At 47.2% G+C, this 21,213-nt stretch overlaps 1 protein-coding gene across 5 annotated transcripts in view; it reads left to right on the plus strand.

Moving 5' to 3' along the window:
- lrp4 (low density lipoprotein receptor-related protein 4) overlaps positions 1–21,213 on the plus strand; it is a 193,242-nt gene that overhangs the window by 52,938 nt on the left and 119,091 nt on the right. For all 5 annotated transcript variants that reach the window (XM_080496823.1, XM_080496825.1, XM_080496824.1 and 2 more), the window contains exon 2: positions 19,149–19,295. In XM_080496823.1, coding sequence (XP_080352949.1) covers positions 19,149–19,295 — 147 coding nt within the window. The remainder of the gene's footprint in view (positions 1–19,148; positions 19,296–21,213) is intronic.

Raw genomic sequence — 21,213 nt, forward strand, 5'->3', positions numbered from 1 at the left:
GCTCAGGGCTCTGCTGTGTTTACACTACCAGGCTCCGCACACACACACCCAAAACAAAAACATTCCATCCACACGTCACTATGAAGTCGGCTCAACACGAGGCTCCGGGGCATGTAGTACTCATGCCAGGCCTTTAGGGGCGCTGTGACTCACCAAACACACCAAAAACACAGAAGAAGACGGAGCACATAGACATTTAGAAGTAGACTCCTGTTCATAGACTTCTCTATAACTCCAAGTTACAGTATATACGTAGCAGCGCCACCTGGAGCACAGAGTCCGCCATTGTTGTGGTTATTGGACGACATCGCAGACCGCTGTGGGAGGTGAGGGCGTGATGACCTCGTTGTTTTTCCACAGATGATCATCTTTGCCGTCCAGACTTCAGCCGAGCCGGAGTTTTAGAATGTACCCACCCTGGGACCCCATGTTTAAAAAAAAAAAGGCTTCTACAACATGGCCTGGTGTGTCTGATGGGGCCAGAACAGTGTGTTTACGTGAACCGTCGGTTCTGGTGTGGACGGCCCCTTAATCTGTTGGCACAGAGCAAACAATCCTCAAGCTTTTAGTTGCATCTATTCATTCCTGAAAAGTTTCCAGGCTGCTCATTTTCTTCCATCAGCATCTCTGTCATCCCTGTGATGTGGTTCAAGCTGCTTCTTCGTTATCCGTTAAACAAACAAGAGTACGCCGCCACTTTGGCCTTCTGGCTGAGTCCATGCAGAACCACGTTGTTTTCTCTCTCTTCAACGTGAGTTACCCCACGCAGGCTCACGACGGTCAGTCCTCTCGCTCGCCTCTGCACCCGCCGTCCTGCACCACGGCTTCATCATCCACATCCTGTGTGCGAGAACTTTGTCCCTTTTGTGTAAATCTTGATGGAAAAGCGCTCGTCCAGTTTCCCATTAGGTCCTTAAACAGAGACAGTGGAAGTAGTTGTGCCTTTTCATGTGTTTTTTTTTTTTTTTGCCTTGATTGGAACGTTATGTTATTCAATCCTGTTTATAGTGCTTGTACTCGTCCACATATACGTACTGAGTTGAAAGCCACATAAGTACAGTGTAGTAGCAGCCAGTCATCACAAAGGGCTGACAGTCATGGAAAAATGAAACGGTGCTACTCGCTTGCCCCCCCCTCTCTCCTTAACCTCTTCTCGGCCCTGTGACTGGAGAAATGTCACGGTATAACACACACACAGCATGAAGCAGCCGGCCGAATTTATCGACTGTGAAAGTTTGAAAAAAAAAAAACAAATCCAAAAAACTGAAGCATGAATTGTATTTTAGTTGGATCCAGTTGAGAAGTAAAAGTGAATGTAAAGAAAGAGAAAGACAGAAAGCAGGTTGTTTGACTATTCTCATAAGTATTTGCAGTCTTTTAAATTTAGACTGATATGTTGATGCGATGAAAAAAAAATTGCAAGAAAAAGTAGTATTATACATACTTAAAGACTGTTTCATAAGTTAGCTGCAACTGCATTGTAACTACAACCAAATCCCTGAAAGCTGATGTAAGGCTTGCAAAAGTTTAACGTCACACTGCAATCATTTCTACAGAAATTAATCTGACTTGGCGTTTAGTATTTTGCCATCGACTTACAAATCACACAAAACACAAGAATTTTGTGTGTTGATTGTTTAGCATTTGCCTACCAAATTGATGAACAAATTGAAACGTCACTGAAGCCTGTTACTGCGATACAGTTGAGCTTTAAATCAGTGTGCCCTCCCCACCCCCACCCCCACCCCCTCCCCCACCCCAGTAGTTGCCCTCATGCTTGTCCAGCCACCATCCACTCATCTGCGGCCAAGTCGGTGTTATCTTTGAAGTGACTTCAGAGAGATTGCTGGCAGACTGTGTGTGTGTGTGTGTGTGTGTGTGTGTGTGTGTGTGTGTGTGGTTTGCAGCCACATAAGATATCAGTGTGTGTGATAATGTTGCCGTGGCTCATTTCAAGAGCATGAAGGACAGTATCCTCCCACATGCTGCTGCGTCGTACTCAGTTAATAAGCAGTGACTCGGCTCTGCTTCTGTGTGTTTGTGTGTGTGTGTACCAGCTTGGCTTTATTGAATCACGTAATGCACGTGAAGATTGGTCTCTGCTCAGGTTGTAGGAGTTTATGCACGCACACACACACACACACACACACACACCTATACAGGAAGTGGAGTCACCAGTCAACCCAAAACATCTTTTGACCTTGAAAAAAAATGGGTGAAGTGAAAAGTGAAACCCCGAATGGTAGGAACCCAAACCGTCCTCTCAAAGGGCTGAAGGATTGAACCTCAGGCTGCTAACCGCCACACCGCCATCCAGCCAGCCCTTTACCATGACTTGGCGTAAAAATGTTTTGCTGTTCCTGATGGGGGCTTCAGGGTTTGCTAACACCACCAGTACAGAAGAATGGGGCCACACACACACACACACACACACACACACACACACACACACACACACACACACACACACACACACACACACACACACACGTCCTCTTGCTGAGTTATAAGAAAGTGATTGAGTGCTGCAGTGTGATAACAGTGGAGTTTTAATGAAAGTCTTGAGATGAGCAGGCGTGAAAAGAACCCCGCTGCTGGACCAACTGCTTCACATTTTAGACTCTCCTGTGTGAGTGTGTGAGTGTGTGTGTGTGTGTGTCAGAGCAAACTTAAGAGGATGAGCTTGTGATGACGGGGCTGTTCACCAAGATTTCTAGCAGTTCTTTGAAGCTTCAGCGTAACTCTGAACCTGTTTTTCCGCTACTTTGCTGACATAGTTTTTGTTACAAAAATTGGATAATTTAGGCATTTTAAGAATTTCCATCTGCTTTAAGAGTTTCTCATGCATGTTGTTCTGCCTTGTTTTGTTTTTTTTAACCCAGCAGGGCTCAGCATGTGATGCTGTGGTTACCACCGCATCAGGGCGCCCTGACCTGCAGTGGGCAAATTAGTAGGTTGGGATGTGTGTGTGTGTGTGTGTGTGTGTGTGTGTGTGGGGGGGGGGGGGGGGGGGGGGCTGAGCTGTTTGGCAACTTTCTGTAAGTCAGCAGAACCCGGAGCCATCATCACCACGGGGAATCCAGTGGATGTGTTCTTGTGAGTGTTGTAAGCAGCTTTTCAGCTTCCATATGCTGCTGAAGTGAAAGATGCAGATGTACAACTGGAGCAGGAGGCTGGGAAGTAGAGCCGAGAATCATTAAAACACCAGTGATCAATATTTTTTTATTTCACAATCGGTGTAGAGAACTGTTATGAACACTTCATGGGACTGTCTTGGGGATTTTTATTTATTTTTATTGAAGATTTAATTTGCAGTTTAGTCAAACTACTCATCCATCCATCCATCTTCTTAATCAGAGAATACACACACACACACACACACACACACACACACACACACACATTCACAGAAAGTTTCACCAATAAGGCCCCACTTACTCAACGATGTTTCAAATGAAAGATGAGTTTCGCTTTTTCTGATAACTTCCATATTTCCACTGCAACATTTTGAAACCGATTTACATTTGTTTTTGTAATGAGTAACTGAGCATCATTGTTGTGTAAACAGAAACTCAAAACACAATGAAAATTTTCTATTTTCTCTTCAACATTGTCTTGAGAATGAAATCTTCGACCACATCCACACCAGGCAAAACTATAGTTTTGTTAAAGGGGCACATTCAATCCAAGGTAAATCATGATGTAGAGTATTAAGTTCTGGCATACAGTCACAATACGCCAGTTGAATATGTTGACAAAAATGTTCAATAAAATTGCAAAAGAATATCTAAAAAAAAGAAATAAACACATCACCAGTATTCAAGCTTTCTTTTTAATCTAGTATAAAATGCAATAACAAAGTGATGAACTACAAATAGAACTGGTATCTGCTTCAGACACACACAACAAAACAAGCAAAACACATGTTCAGACCTCTCGGGATATTGAGGGTCTTCATAGAGTCTCATTCAAAAACACACGATTCTGATTGTGTACGCAGAGTCTGAGTATTTTCAATACTGGAGTGGGGGATGTGGTACCAGGCCATCTTAAAAGCTCCTCCTCCTTTCCCCACAAGTTCTGGATCAATGATACCAGGGCGCTGGCCCCTGCTGGCCCCTGCTGGCCCCTGCTGGCCCCTGCTGGCCCCCCAGAACCGCCACTAGTAGAATCATGTCGGAGGCCTTCAGTAGTTCAGTTGACTACTTTGACCACTGCTCACTATTCTTCTAATATCCTAACACATTCTACATGCTAGTTATCGTGTTTTTATTTCAGAAATGAAAGTATGGATAAACACTGTTTTTGTTTTTCGTCATCTCTGAAATTTCTTCCCATGCGGTTTTAAAAACTGCAGTCGATTTGCGGTGAAGGCTCATGGCCTCGGCGAGTGGCGGTCTGCTACGTCACAGTAGAGTTGTGAATGAAGTACCAAGAGGATAAACTTTGAATTGATTATCTGACTAATCGTGCAGACCTCTAGCTAGTCTTCTGGAAGTTTGCATGTTTTTGTTGTCCATAGTTTTTCTTGTGTACTGCAGATATACAAGTGGATGTTCAAGGTCAGTGAATGAATGAATTTCAAGTGTGACTTTGAGGGCTTGGTGTCATTTTAAAACCCTGTGACTTTTTTGTGATACATTTGAATTTGAACAACAATCTAATGGAGTTCATATTCGTATTTGGGGGGAAAATGAGCGTCCCGCCTGCTGGAGTCTCTTCTCACAAAGCTGCAGCAGCTCTCACCCGTCGACTTGCTCACGCCCGACACTTTTTACAGGTGAACAGCCCGCCAGTGCCCGGCCAGTCTGTCAGCGGCCTCACATAGCGAGGGGTGACGAATGCTGAACACCGTTGCATGACAGAGAGGCGGGACGCCAGTTGTGTTCCATTGTGGTTGTGCGTGGCTGCGTGGCTGCGCTGCGCTACGCCGCGGCGGTTCGGCCTGAACAGTTGCAGACATGCCAATTCGCAGCTGACTCTGCGGGGCTTTGCTTTTATAGCTCAACACCAGCAGTGCAAGGGGTGGCAGGAAAACAGCGGGCAGAGGTGGGGATTGTCGGACCCCCCCCCCCCCCCCCCCCTCCCTCCAATTTCCCCACTCATCACTTTTTATAGCTGCACACTCATGCGCTGTAAGGAAGATGCGGCAGCGACCCTCCAGGTAGTCTCCGGGGAGGTCCGCGCCTAATTAACTGCCGGCCTTTTGACATTGTTGAAAGCGTACGGCCACCCGCTCTCTGGGCCGGTGACCATTGTGTGTGTTGGCCCCTCGGCTCTCCCCTCAACCCTTCACACTCGCCATTTCACTATTTAACAACAAAGTCCTGGAATAGCTGGTTTGAATACCACCTGGTTATTTGTGAGACTCCTCTGCTGGGGTGGCTTCAGCGTGGTTTGGTGAGGGAACATAAGCTTCCGGGGGCTGGGGGGGGGGTCAGTGTTATGTGTGGTGTCAATGTGGGAGCATCTGTGTGTTTACCTTTGGGGGGGGGGGACCACCTGTCTTGTTCTACACCAGGCCTGCTTCCACAGTTTCAGGCTATTGTGACCAGCAGTGGAGGATCTTTGGTGGTCTCTCTTTTCTTTTTCTCGGCTGGAAGTTTTTTTCTTCATCTGAAACACACACACACACACACACACACACACACACACACACACACACACACACACACACACACACACACACACACACACACACACACACACACACACACACACGACCGGAGACTGATGGCCCTACATCACCTGTTAAGACACAGTCCAGGGGGTGTTCCCATTGCCTTGTTTGATCCGGACCGGAGTTCTCCTCAGTTCTCTTTGTTTGGGCTTTGACACTCCCACAAACTCCGCACCAGAGCTAACAAGCGCTCTCTGGTCCCTTTGAAAACCTCAGTCAAACTTCTTTTGAGTAGACGGGGGGGGGGGGGGGGGGGGGGGCAGGACGTGACGTAGTGTGCAATGTATTCTGCATAGTAAACAAACACAATTCAGAAGAGTTAGACAAAGAGAAACAAAAAGTTGGAAAATATCTTGTTGGCCAGATGTGGAATAGTGAGGAAGAAGTAGTGAGAAAGACTCTCGTTGATATCTGGTCTGAAGACGATATGTCGTGGTTGTTTGTGGCTACCCGTTAGCCACGAGCTAACAAGCCAAGCCACCAGACGCTAAAGTGACGGGACTTCCGGTTTCAGTCCGGACAAATCAAGAGCCGTGTTTCTTCTGTACTTCCTCTCTGCTCAGTGTTTGTTTCAGGCGACAGCGCCCCCAAACCAGCAGCTGGTGTAATGGCAGGACGTTTCCCCGGTGGTTTGATCCGGTCTGTAAAGTGAACATTAACGCCACCGAACCAAATGAAGGAGTGAAAACTCTTGGCTCCCCTCCCTCCCAAGTGAATCCAGTCCCGGACTGTCCCAATGTAAAAGACCCCTTAAACAGCAGTTATTCCCAACCTGGGTTTTTCTCTCAGCCTCCTGATTGTGTCTCAGAAAGGCTGTAGACCTCCTCGTGTCTCAGAAAGGCTGTAGACCCCCTCGTGTCTCAGAAAGGCTGTAGACCTCCTCGTGTCTCAGAAAGGCTGTAGACCTCCTCGTGTCTCAGAAAGGCTGTAGACCTCCTCGTGTCTCAGAAAGGCTGTAGACCCCCTCGTGTCTCAGAAAGGCTGTAGACCTCCTCGTGTCTCAGAAAGGCTGTAGACCTCCTCGTGTCTCAGAAAGGCTGTAGACCCCCTCGTGTCTCAGAAAGGCTGTAGACCCCCTCGTGTCTCAGAAAGGCTGTAGACCTCCTCGTGTCTCAGAAAGGCTGTAGACCTCCTCGTGTCTCAGAAAGGCTGTAGACCCCCTCGTGTCTCAGAAAGGCTGTAGACCTCCTCATTGTGTCTCAGAAAGGCTGTAGACCTCCTCGTGTCTCAGAAAGGCTGTAGACCCCCTCGTGTCTCAGAAAGGCTGTAGACCTCCTCGTGTCTCAGAAAGGCTGTAGACCTCCTCGTGTCTCAGAAAGGCTGTAGACCTCCTGATTGTGTCTCAGAAAGGCTGTAGACCTCCTCGCCAATCTTCCTGAAGAGAAGTGACCACTGACGATCACAACCACTTCACAAAAGTACCAAAGCGTGAGTCTTCATGATGAAGTCGACGGGGAACTTCCTGGTTGTGATTGTCTGCCTTTTCACAAATTGAAAACCACTAATACAGTGTTTGATTTAAAGGGAAATGTATGATTTTATTTTTCAGTTGGATCAATAAACGTAATATTCAGACAAATATTTAGGCTCTGTTTACACATCAGCTCAACTTCATTCATTCAACACTTTAAAAACAACCACAACTCAAACAAAGCACTGCTCATAAATAAACATAAGTACTGGAAATCCTTTTTGTGTTTTCGTTTCAGGTTTTGTGAGAAGTTGCATATATTTCCGACCATTTACACAGAGATGGACAGTTTCACCCAGGGAGCTGTTGCGCAAAACGTAAAATTTTCAGTGGTCCCGAGCCTCGATGTCACCGAAACAGACCCCCAAAGTGCTATGAGACTCTTCTGCTTTTCACTTGAAGCTGTTTTGTTAACTGGGCTTTGGTCACACAGCAGCTCATAAAATGTCATTGGTCTTCAGAACCCAAGTTCCACTTCTGGTCCCTTTTCAAGACCACCATCGTAAACAACTGTTAGTGTGCATTTTCTAAGGTACTTATTTTATATGATATGAACACAAATCTCAATATTTGAAGAAGGATTTTAATTTTCTTCAAGTTTCTTAAAAAGCAAAAGCAGGAATGACATTGTTTGTCCCAATTATGTCAGTAAAATTGGCTGAGATAATATTGGTCGTCCATTTTGTTTTTATCGTGAAATATTGGATTACAAACATGTTTCACAGTTATTTGACACACGTCAAGAAAGGATAAACTCTTAACCCATAGTTAAGAGACAACAGAAGGAGGTAATCAATTTTTAACTTCACCTTGGACTTTAACAATATGAATCAAATCACCTTTTCACATTTCCTCGTTGGACGTCTTGCAAAGGAATGATCTTTATCACAGCAAACATTGAGAAAAGCTTTGAGCCTGTGAAGCAGGGGAATCACGTGTAAAACCCAGTTATCTGCTCAGGTGATGATCCACCAGCAGCTAAACGACCCTTAATAGAGTTATGCATTGTTGTACTTTTGGCTCCAAGAGATCTTCTGTATCTACAAAGCAGCCCAGCATGTGATCCGTTATCTGTGGGATGCATTAGAAGCCGGTCATGCTGGCGCTCTTGAAAGCCCTGGGTTTGCCAGGCCTGGCTGCTGCTGACTGTTTGTGTGTTTGTGTCTGCGGCCTTGCATAATAATCCAGTGTTCAGTGTCACTAACCTTCATGTTTGGAGTGAAAAGCCAATATTGGTCTGTTTGCTCAACCACGTCTTTACACTTAAACATTTTTCTCTGTTTCGTGTTAAAATAATTCCTCCATCGTTTTTATCAAGTCAGATAACAGCAGCCTCTCTTTGCTTCATCCCAGTTTTTTTTTTTTGTTTTTTTTGTTTTTTTTGAAGCTGCGATTATTTTTAGTGGCAGGGTTACAGGAATGAGCTCATGTTTGCAGTGTTTACTGGCACGTAGTCCAAAGTCATGAAAGGGGTTTATTGTCTCGCCCGACATACCCGATGTGTCACTTTTCCCACCCATGTGGGACAGCGCTCCTGTCCGTGCACATCACACTTATTTGACCGCTTTTATTTTGACAGCTTTGAATTCTTTCTGGACGTGAGTTGTGTTTTTCACTGTGAGATATTGTTAATTCATGGCTGGATTATTGTTAATTCATGGCTGGATTAACAGTATGACGATGATCAACAGTATAAGCAGTGGTGCGATCGCTCTTTTGCTATTTTGCTCCCAGACTGTGGAACAAACTGCCCCCCTACATGACCAAACTGCCCCCCTACATGACCAAACTGCCCCCCTACATGACCAAACTGCCCCCTACATGACCAAACTGCCCCCCTACATGACCAAACTGCCCCCTACATGCCCAAACTGCCCCCTACATGACCAAACTGCCCCCTACATGACCAAACTGCCCCCCTACATGACCAAACTGCCCCCCTACATGACCAAACTGCCCCCCTACATGACCAAACTGCCCCCTACATGACCAAACTGCCCCCCTACATGACCAAACTGCCCCCTACATGACCAAACTGCCCCCGACATGACCAAACTGCCCCCGACATGACCAAACTGCCCCCCGACATGACCAAACTGCCCCCCGACATGACCAAACTGCCCCCCGACATGACCAAACTGCCCCCTACATGACCAAACTGCCCCCCGACATGACCAAACTGCCCCCCGACATGACCAAACTGCCCCCCGACATGAACAAACTGCCCGCCGACATGAACAAACTGCCCCCCGACATGAACAAACAGCCCCCCCGACATGAACAAACAGCCCCCCCGACATGAACAAACTGCCCCCGACATGACCAAACTGCCCCCGACATGACCAAACTGCCACCCTACATGACCAAACTGCCCCCGACATGACCAAACTGCCCCCGACATGACCAAACTGCCCCCCTACATGACCAAACTGCCCCCGACATGAACAAACTGCCCCCCTACATGAACAAACTGCCCCCCTACATGACCAAACTGCCCCCTACATGACCAAACTGCCCCCGACATGACCAAACTGCCCCCTACATGACCAAACTGCCCCCTACATGACCAAACTGCCCCCTACATGACCAAACTGCCCCCTACATGAACAAACCGCCCCCCGACATGACCAAACTGCCCCCCGACATGACCAAACTGCCCCCTACATGACCAAACTGCCCCCCGACATGACCAAACTGCCCCCCGACATGACCAAACTGCCCCCCGACATGAACAAACTGCCCGCCGACATGAACAAACTGCCCCCCGACATGAACAAACAGCCCCCCCGACATGAACAAACAGCCCCCCCGACATGAACAAACAGCCCCCCCGACATGAACAAACTGCCCCCGACATGACCAAACTGCCCCCTACATGACCAAACTGCCCCCGACATGACCAAACTGCCACCCTACATGACCAAACTGCCACCCTACATGACCAAACTGCCCCCGACATGACCAAACTGCCCCCGACATGACCAAACTGCCACCCTACATGACCAAACTGCCCCCCCACATGACCAAACTGCCCCCCGACATGACCAAACTGCCCCCCGACATGAACAAACTGCCCGCCGACATGAACAAACTGCCCGCCGACATGAACAAACTGCCCGCCGACATGAACAAACTGCCCCCCGACATGAACAAACAGCCCCCCCGACATGAACAAACTGCCCCCCCGACATGAACAAACTGCCCCCGACATGACCAAACTGCCCCCTACATGACCAAACTGCCCCCGACATGACCAAACTGCCACCCTACATGACCAAACTGCCACCCTACATGACCAAACTGCCCCCGACATGACCAAACTGCCCCCGACATGACCAAACTGCCACCCTACATGACCAAACTGCCCCCCCACATGACCAAACTGCCCCCCGACATGACCAAACTGCCCCCCTACATGACCAAACTGCCCCCCTACATGACCAAACTGCCACCCTACATGACCAAACTGCCCCCCCACATGACCAAACTGCCCCCCCACATGACCAAACTGCCCCCCTACATGACCAAACTGCCCCCCCACATGAACAAACTGCCCCCCCACATGACCAAACTGCCCCCCCACATGACCAAACTGCCCCCCGACATGACCAAACTGCCCCCCTACATGACCAAACTGCCACCCTACATGACCAAACTGCCCCCCCACATGACCAAACTGCCCCCCCACATGACCAAACTGCCCCCTACATGACCAAACTGCCCCCGACATGACCAAACTGCCCCCCGACATGACCAAACTGCCCCCCGACATGACCAAACTGCCCCCCGACATGACCAAACTGCCCCCTACATGACCAAACTGCCCCCCTACATGACCAAACTGCCCCCCTACATGACCAAACTGCCCCCCTACATGACCAAACTGCCCCCCGACATGACCAAACTGCCCCCCGACATGAACAAACTGCCCCCGACATGAACAAACTGCCCCCGACATGACCAAACTGCCCCCCTACATGACCAAACTGCCACCCTACATGACCAAACTGCCCCCCCACATGACCAAACTGCCCCCCGACATGACCAAACTGCCCCCGACATGACCAAACTGCCCCCCTACATGACCAAACTGCCACCCTACATGACCAAACTGCCCCCCCACATGACCAAACTGCCCCCCGACATGACCAAACTGCCCCCCCACATGACCAAACTGCCCCCCCACATGACCAAACTGCCACCCTACATGACCAAACTGCCCCCCCACATGAACAAACTGCCCCCCCACATGACCAAACTGCCCCCCGACATGACCAAACTGCCCCCGACATGAACAAACTGCCCCCCTACATGAACAAACTGCCCCCCTACATGACCAAACTGCCCCCCTACATGACCAAACTGCCCCCCGACATGACCAAACTGCCCCCGACATGAACAAACTGCCCCCGACATGACCAAACTGCCCCCCGACATGACCAAACTGCCCCCCGACATGAACAAACTGCCCCCCGACATGAACAAACTGCCCCCGACATGACCAAACTGCCCCCCGACATGACCAAACTGCCCCCCGACATGAACAAACTGCCCCCCGACATGAACAAACTGCCCCCCGACATGACCAAACTGCCCCCCGACATGAACAATCTGCCCCCCGACATGACCAAACTGCCCCCCGACATGACCAATCTGCCCCCCGACATGAACAAACTGCCCCCCGACATGAACAAACTGCCCCCCGACATGAACAAACTGCCCCCGACATGAACAAACTGCCCCCGACATGACCAAACTGCCCCCGACATGACCAAACTGCCCCCCGACATGACCAAACTGCCCCCGACATGAACAAACTGCCCCCCTACATGACCAAACTGCCCCCCTACATGACCAAACTGCCCCCGACATGAACAAACTGCCCCCCCTACATGACCAAACTGCCCCCCCTACATGACCAAACTGCCCCCCCTACATGACCAAACTGCCCCCGACATGAACAAACAGCCCCCCCGACATGACCAAACTGCCCCCCGACATGACCAAACTGCCCCCCGACATGACCAAACTGCCCCCCGACATGAACAAACCGCCCCCCGACATGACCAAACCGCCCCCCGACATGACCAAACTGCCCCCCGACATGAACAAACCGCCCCCCGACATGAACAAACCGCCCCCCGACATGAACAAACCGCCCCCCGACATGACCAAACTGCCCCCCGACATGACCAAACTGCCCCCGACATGACCAAACTGCCCCCCGACATGACCAAACTGCCCCCCGACATGACCAAACTGCCCCCGACATGAACAAACAGCCCCCCCGACATGACCAAAATGTCCCCCGACATGAACAAACTGCCCCCGACATGACCAAACTGCCCCCCGACATGACCAAACTGCCCCCCGACATGACCAAACTGCCCCCCTACATGAACAAACCGCCCCCCGACATGACCAAACCGCCCCCCGACATGACCAAACCGCCCCCCGACATGAACAAACCGCCCCCCGACATGACCAAACCGCCCCCGACATGACCAAACTGCCCCCCGACATGACCAAACTGCCCCCCGACATGACCAAACTGCCCCCGACATGACCAAACTGCCCCCGACATGACCAAACTGCCCCCGACATGACCAAACTGCCCCCGACATGAACAAACTGCCCCCGACATGACCAAAATGTCCCCCGACATGAACAAACTGCCCCCGACATGACCAAACTGCCCCCCGACATGACCAAACTGCCCCCCGACATGACCAAACTGCCCCCCTACATGAACAAACCGCCCCCCGACATGACCAAACCGCCCCCCGACATGACCAAACCGCCCCCCGACATGAACAAACCGCCCCCCGACATGACCAAACCGCCCCCGACATGACCAAACTGCCCCCCGACATGACCAAACTGCCCCCCGACATGACCAAACTGCCCCCCGACATGACCAAACTGCCCCCGACATGACCAAACTGCCCCCGACATGACCAAACTGCCCCCCGACATGACCAAACTGCCCCCGACATGACCAAACTGCCCCCCTACATGACCAAACTGCCCCCCTACATGAACAAACTGCCCCCCGACATGACCAAACTGCCCCCCTACATGAACAAACCGCCCCCCGACATGAACAAACCGCCCCCCGACATGACCAAACTGCCCCCCGACATGACCAAACTGCCCCCCGACATGACCAAACTGCCCCCCGACATGACCAAACTGCCCCCCGACATGACCAAACTGCCCCCCGACATGACCAAACTGCCCCCCGACATGAACAAACTGCCCCCCGATATTCGCACCACCACTGATCTCGGCCTTTTTCAATCAAAGCTGAAAACTCACTTTGAAGTCGTCTTTTATCTCTGTCTAGGACAGAGTATTTATTCTGTATGTTCTGTTGTTATGACTCTCTGGAAGCTCCACCAACCTGCAGCACCGTCACTCCTCCCAGTCAGACCCTGTGTTTTATTTATTGTTTTTATGTATTATTCTCGTATATATTTCTTAATGTATTGTTTTTATAGCTTTGTTGTAAAGCACTTTGGATGCCTCTGGGTGATTGTAAAGGGCTATAGAAATAAAGTTTGATTGATTGATTGCTGGATGATGCATCCTGTGCTTGGATGCACCATCTACGTATGGAACTTTCCAGTGCAGGAATTTCTGATGCACTATTTGCACCAGTGAGACAGCTGCTTTTCTCAAGTGGAGGAGATTCTCTTTTACTTATGCGTTCACAAAAACCTTCGAACTCAAAGCACTTTTTGTCTCCTGGATGGTGCGTCGGGTTGAGGCTTGATCTTTAGAGTAGAGTTCGAATCCCAGGCCGCTTGCCCGGTCTCGACTACACGTATCACGAAGTCTCACTGTGGTGATTCCTGTAAAAAGGAGCAGCCAAATCATCATCATTACATTTTGTCCGGTTCTGTGAAAACACAGACTGGCAGTGTTTCTGGACTGCACAGTTTAAAATGATTTGTTGCAGTGTGCCGTTGCTTGCGGCCTTGTGCCGAAGTGCTGCGCCTCTTTGGCTCCGCTTAAAGTGACCTCTGCTTTTTAAAGCATGTTTGACAAATGCACGGCCTGTGATGTGGCTTCGCGTTGACGGGGACTCATGCGGACTCTTAATTTAGCACGGCGCAAACCCACGCTCGCGTTCCAGGGAAAAAGGCTGCAGATCCGAGCCATGAACTATTCATGTGGCAGCGAAGAGGAGCACGGAGAAAGCTTTTTGGAGAATTTCAGACAGGTAGTCTGGTCAGGACAGTGCCGTCTGCCTATCAGAGGGGTTAAACGCCACACCCCCGGGGGTCTGTCTGAAGCCGGGATTACAGACCGCATGAGAAAATTAGAAAGGCGACTTAAAAGACTGGAAGAGTCGGATGACGCCATCGCGTTTCCCTTCTCGTTTACTTCTGCAAACAAGGTCAGAAGATGGGGGGGAAGAGGTGAAAAGATGGGAGGAAGCTGAGGGGGTGTGTGTGTGTGAAAAGGGGATGGTGGAAAGACAAGAAGGAAGAGAAAGAGGGAGAGAGAGAGCAAGGGAAATGAAAAGAAAGAGGCCATTAATTTAGTGCTCTGGGAGGGATCTGAAGGTTACTGAGCTCTTTCTGCCAGGCCCTCCTGGGTTGACTGATGCCTTTGTGAGGAGGCCAGGAACCACACACACACACACACACACACACACACACACACACACACACACACACACACACACACACACACACACACACACACACACACACACACACACACACACACACACACACAGATGGTCATTAATGGGCTTCAAAGTGGGAGCAAAATGGGAAACCTATATTTATTTCCTCTCCTGGTCGTACTTTACTGTGATGCGTCTAAAGATGTGGTGATTTCTTTTTTTTTTTTTTACTTCTGTGGTCAGACACCAGAGCCCTGAATGTATAGACCCTGTGTATGACGGTTCATGTATTTTGGGACATTGTTGTACAACGACACAGTTTAGCTGTATTAAAGCCAGTAAGCCTCACTTCTATTTTAATATACGCAATGGTGACTCTTCAATCTAATATATACAGTGATTCATAGACGTTTTAAGCCTTTAAATGTGTGCGAGTCATTTACTTGTTGTTGTTTTTACGCATTTCTATTCAGGTGGTAAAGACCAAATCTCTCTACTTTTCGTCCAGGCAAACCCTGAAAATGTTATGTTTCATGTAAGGCTTGTTGTTTTAAGCTTGGGGAGATTGTTTGCTTGTCGCTACTTTTAGTTAACCAATCACTCACCAGGGCTTATAATCCTCCTTTTCTGGTCTCTTTGTATATACCTATTTGGGGCTTTAAATAATATATATTTTTAGAATGGCACCAAGGTCGAAAAGGTCCTCCTGGGAAAGCAGATTTCACAGGTGGTAATTGTTACTGCTGACATATGCTTTCTTTTCTTCTGCACAGGGAATGTAATTACCCGACACTATGATTGTGAACTTTTTGTTTGTTGCACCAGCGCTTAGCAGTCACTTTTGAACAAAAATACCCTTTTTGCACAGCTGCATCTCCAGAAACCTGAATTGGATAAAACATTTCAAAAAATAGATTCAAACCGAGGCCACGTTTATATAACGGTGGTTCAAATGAAAACACATTGTGACTGCGTTTTCATTGTGGAGACGTTGCGCGTCTTCACGACAACATTTTGAAAACGATGTGTGTTTCCATGGAAACAGCAGAAATGCTGAGAACAATGTAATTAGCATGTTGGGCCACAACTTGGAACTATTGTTTGTTTTTGTAATGAAACCACACGTGTGCAGAGAACAACACACTTCTAAACGTTAACAATTATGAGTACACGGACATTCTAGTGGAAAGACGACGAACATGGATTGTTTTAACAGGGTCATCCCATTAATGACTGAAAATGTTCTTGGTTCTTCACCAAAAGTGTTCAAGCATCTTTTACCTTCCAAGGGGTGATATTATCCAGTTTTTCGACACTTTCACATGGGTATCGTTGGTCCAAAAGCACCGTATTCAAAGTTTATTGCCCCAAATCCAGCTTCTCCTTGATTTTCCTCCATTTGAATATTGGATCATAGGAGCTGCATTCAGAATCTGCTGTGTCTGTGTGAGCTGGACTGGCTCCACCCACACATGCCCATCTTGGGAAGAGTAGGAAGTATTTCCTCTCGTGGTGCCATGTGCCAGAGCAGAGCTGCCTAATTGTGGGAGGAGCCGACCTTGATTGTGATTGGCTCAACCCCCCGATGACACCATATAGGGTTTGATTTCTGATTGGCTGGTTGGAGCAACACACTTTTTAAAAGCTGGAACAAGCCAGGGAGAGAGAGGACACACTGTCTTCACTTCTGGGCCGGCGTTCCAGGTACGGGGACGATTAGTACTGCTGCAAAAACATTAGAAAGTGAATTTTGCACAACATGACTCCTTTAAGTAATGGAAATCATAATAATAGCATCCTTAAATATTACAATACTTCATAAGGTCAATTGTGTTACCAGAAACCATAACTATACCAATACAAAAGAAAATGCTTAAAACATTTTAGTTGGCCACTTTGTCAGTGATATTCAGATTTTCTGAGACACTGTAAATTGGTCCTTCCACTTTAGAATTGCTATGATTAGAAATAAATCAATGTTTATATTTTCACCCTAAGTTCACCGCCAAAAAGATGCTTCGTCACCCTCCCAAACTCCTCAATCACTCAGTCGTAGGCGTGACGTACAGTCCGACCACATTGCCATACGTCACTGTTGGGGCGCGTTGAGGTTCGGGAAGGAACCTTCAGGGTAAAGACGGTGAAATAATTCACTTGCCGTAGCTTTTGAAAAGCTGTCGGTCCCAATATATCAGGAGCCATCTCAGCTGGAGACATAACAGGACGTGTCCACACACACAAACCTGCACAGATTCATGACACCTGCTGAACTCCGAGGAGCCGGAACAAGTCATGCCTGACGGCTTTCACACACATGTTGGCAAAGCCTGGGCGCTCAGCTACACACCTCACCACACTCCGCCAGGTCTGCCGCTCCAGGCTGCTCGACTGCAGGCAGCAGTTGCAGAAGATTTGAGGCTCATACCAGAATCAGATTCACCAAAATAAGTTCTTAAGACATGACAGCTGAGATGAGACTTCACTCCCCGAATGACAGGATTTGACTTGAGACCACAGTTTGGACCTGCATGAAGGTCCTGTTCTAACAGGAGAGTAGAACTGGATCTGGACTCTGGTTTCCTACAGCTTCAGCTCCCTGTAAACACTGGGATTTAGGAGAGCAATCATTTTTCTAAATCGGCATCCAGGGACTTTACATGCTTGCACGTGACTTGCTCTCATTCAATTCATTTGAGGGGAGACTCCCAGCTTATGCGTTTAGCTTTTTTTTTTACATTTTTCCTTTTTTTTTTTTGCTTCGCCCTTGTGATCTATAGCAAAAGAAATGAAAAGACGATGCGAATCGTTTTCTAAAGCCCCAACACCAGATATCTCTGTGAATGCGCCTGGGGGAGCAGGATCTACTCGGCTTGCGTGTCATTTGATTTACAGCAAACCTCATACCTCCAATTTACGCATGCGGTACTCGCAGATGAACTTATAGGGCCCATTCTGCCGCAAATGGTGCAAAGCCTCAAATAATAATGGTGATGTTCTTTGAACTAGTGATTATTTTTTCAAGCATTTTGCAAAGACAGTTTTATTGTTGTTTCAGCAATGAACTAAAGCCTCTGTTTTTTTTTTGACATGTCAACGATCGTACTCGTTGGCAAAACTGTCAGCATGTTAGAAATTTCCCACAAAGGTGTTGAAAGGCCTTTGTGGTTCCTACAGCCAGGAAGTTCCTCTTAAGCACTGTTCCAAAAGAAATAATAACACATGTATGGTTTTCAGGCGCATTCGTCACACTTTGTTGATCTATTTTCAAGTAAACATCTTCAGTGCATTTATACTTAATGGGTCCTTTTGTGAGAATGAAATAAAAACACAAAGAAGCGGTTCCCACCTCTGGTCTGGGAGCAAAACCTTTGATAAAACCACTTAAAGCCACAACAAAGATACATACTTTTTGATTTTCCTCCAAGGTTTTGTGCTCTCCTTCAACTCGCAGTGACATCTTTGAACCAGTGAGTGACAGTAATCCGAGTCACTGGACAAAAAGTCAGCAGGAATGACGCTGCAATAGAATATCTGATATTGAAAAGAACAGTTGCTGCTTGTTGCTCTTTTGTCTTTGGGACTCGTAGGGGAAATAAACACACTTTTTCTCTTGCATATGTTGCGAAAAATGGCCTTCACAAAACTTTGGTCGTTATTAGGGCTGCAACCATGAATCAATGAAATCAATACAATCAATCAAATCCGATTATTACAAGTTTTGTCAACGAATCCCATTACGAGATCTTGTTTTTCGAGCAGGGCCTGTACAGCAGAACCTCTGAGGAGTGGTCCTGTGTACTGGGCGCATGCGTCTCATATTTACCTGTTGACAGACCTTCATGAGGGGACGACCTGCCGAACGCCGACACACTGATTTTCATGGCAAATTTCAAGCTGAGCGACACTAAAGTGGCACAACACTCGGGCTGCACCTGATTATTGGAATATTCATATAAATGCTCCCCGCAGTAATTAGTTTTTTTCCTGATTAATCGAAAAAAACAATCGACTGATTAATCGATTATTAAAACGATCATTATTTGCAGCCCCAGTCCCTATTTCAAGTCCCTTTGAACTTTTTGACATAAGCTGTGACTTACTATACAGCGTCATAGTGTTGTTGCCAACTTGATCACTACTTGAACCCAGAAGCAATCGCCTCGTCTTTTCTTGTCTGGCATTATTATTATATTGCATATTAATTCTAAAGCTGAACTCTTAAATGCTCCACTTTATTTTGGCTGATGGAATGATTTTACTTTTATACAAACGATGGCTAAATGAAAAAGTGCCTGTTTGAGGGGAAAATGTGTGCTTGTGTGTGTGGATCGGCTTCATCCTGTGTGTTTGTGTGTGTGCAGGAGCTCGCAGCAGCGCCGAGTGCTCGTGTGGGAGGAACCACTTCACGTGTGCGGTCAGTGCGTTCGGGGAGTGTACCTGCATCCCGGCCCAGTGGCAGTGCGACGGGGACAACGACTGCGGCGACCACAGCGACGAGGACGGATGCAGTGAGTTTCCCTCCCGTTAGCCCTGCTCTCACTTTTCACTCTCACTAACCGAACATGCAGATTTTCATTTTGGTGAAAAAAAAAAAACCCAGTTATTTAAAAAAAAAAAGTTACTGAAAGCCTTAACGGGCAATATATTTGCTCGATGTCAATGTTTGGCCATTGCTAATGCAATCAATACATGCAACCTTTTTATTGCTGTGCTAAAGGAATAAAATAGAATATAACAGAAACTTTATTGTCATTGTCACCAGCACAATGATGTCTGTGCATCATAAAAATCAAAAGTACAAATAAAAACTGTTAAAATATAAAAATAGAGGGATAAAACAAATACATGCTCGTCATTCATACACACACAAGAATATATTCCATTGCACTGGTCTCTTATACAATATGTTGCACAATAGTTGTGTTTTGTTTTGTTCAGTAAAGTGATTGCATTTTGGTAAAAACAGTTGTTGAGTCTGTTAGTTTTTGTTTCAATGGCCCTGTATCGTTGCCTGATGGCAGCAGTTCAAACAGGGAGGGTGTTTTGGTCGCTGGTGTGGCGCCGTTACCTTCATTATACTGGTTACGTGTTTATTAAAGCATGTTTGTCATCACATAGTTCACAATATTCCACTTTTGATGAGTTCATGTCACTTTAAATGAAGCTTTAACTTTACAATGTTAAATCCGGCAACCTGGTTAAAGTCTAAACTGGCAAACCTCGAATGAATAATATGCACGGTTCCCTTGAGCAAGGCATTAAATTCCTCCCCTTCCCACAGCGGAGACGGTTTCTGGCAGCTCCTCGAGTGAAAATTCGCATTTCTGATTTTCGCCTTGAAGATAGTCTGCTGAGCCACAGTTTCCCTGCATGGATACTGTAGAATCATAAAAAAACCCCAGTATAATTGAGCTCATATGGATCCCATGGTCACCCAGTCGAGCTGTGAACGGGTCACTGGTCAGACGGGCTCGTGTTTCTGAGGGACACGCTTGGTGTGGTGTGTGCAGCCCCATGTAGAAGAAAGCTTGTGGCACCAGAGGAAGTTTGGCTGTAGGAACAAGTGTTGGCCGACGCAGACAGACGTATTTTACTGCAGAGCATGTCAGTTTGTCATCTTCTCTGCTCCTCTTTTACGCTTCTCCGCATTGATGTGAAAGGAGGAAGGTGGTGTTTGTTTCCACATAATCCCTTTTCAACACTGTTTTAGTTCGATAATAAACTCTCCTTTTCATGTAGCAGCGTCCGGTCTGGCTCAATCTTCTTGGCAGGTCTTATAGCTTCTGTGAATAACAGGTACGTTTTCTGTGGAAATTCAAGTGTCTTTATGACCAAAAGAGACATTTTTGCAATTTTTCTACCAAATAAAATTTGTCTGGAGCCTCAAAACAAGTTAATTATCTGAAAAAAGGACTAAACATCTCAAAACATTTACACTTTTAAAAAAGGACGTTGCATTCATGCTGTTTCATATGCACAATTCAGATTGTTTTTGCTTTTGTTGCCAATTTGAACCAAAAACAAAAATGTCATGGATTTTTTTCTGCCTTAGCTATTTTAATTATCTTAGCCGCTCATCGCCGTGGGGAATTTTTCTCATCGTTTAAACAGTCTTACTTATATTAGCAAATGCAACCTTTTTAGCGACGTATGCATTTGAGCTTTTTAATACATTTGTTGTAATTCCAGCTGTTTTAGTTTGAAGCCACGAAATTAGCCCATTTTTGAAAAATGCTGTGGTTTGCATGTAAAATCAAAGTTTTTCATGTAAACAGGCATTTCGATTGATAACCAGTTGTAGTACTGAACACAGCTCAATGTGTTTCACCATTTCTCTGATACTGTCTCTTCTGAATCAAAGACTGAAGGTGCTTGTGTTTCCATTTTGTTTGACACCTTCCCTTCTGGTGTGTGTTTGTGTTCATT

Source organism: Blennius ocellaris, assembly GCF_963422515.1.
Source record: "Blennius ocellaris genome assembly, chromosome: 1".
Taxonomy (NCBI): Eukaryota; Metazoa; Chordata; class Actinopteri; order Blenniiformes; family Blenniidae; genus Blennius; species Blennius ocellaris.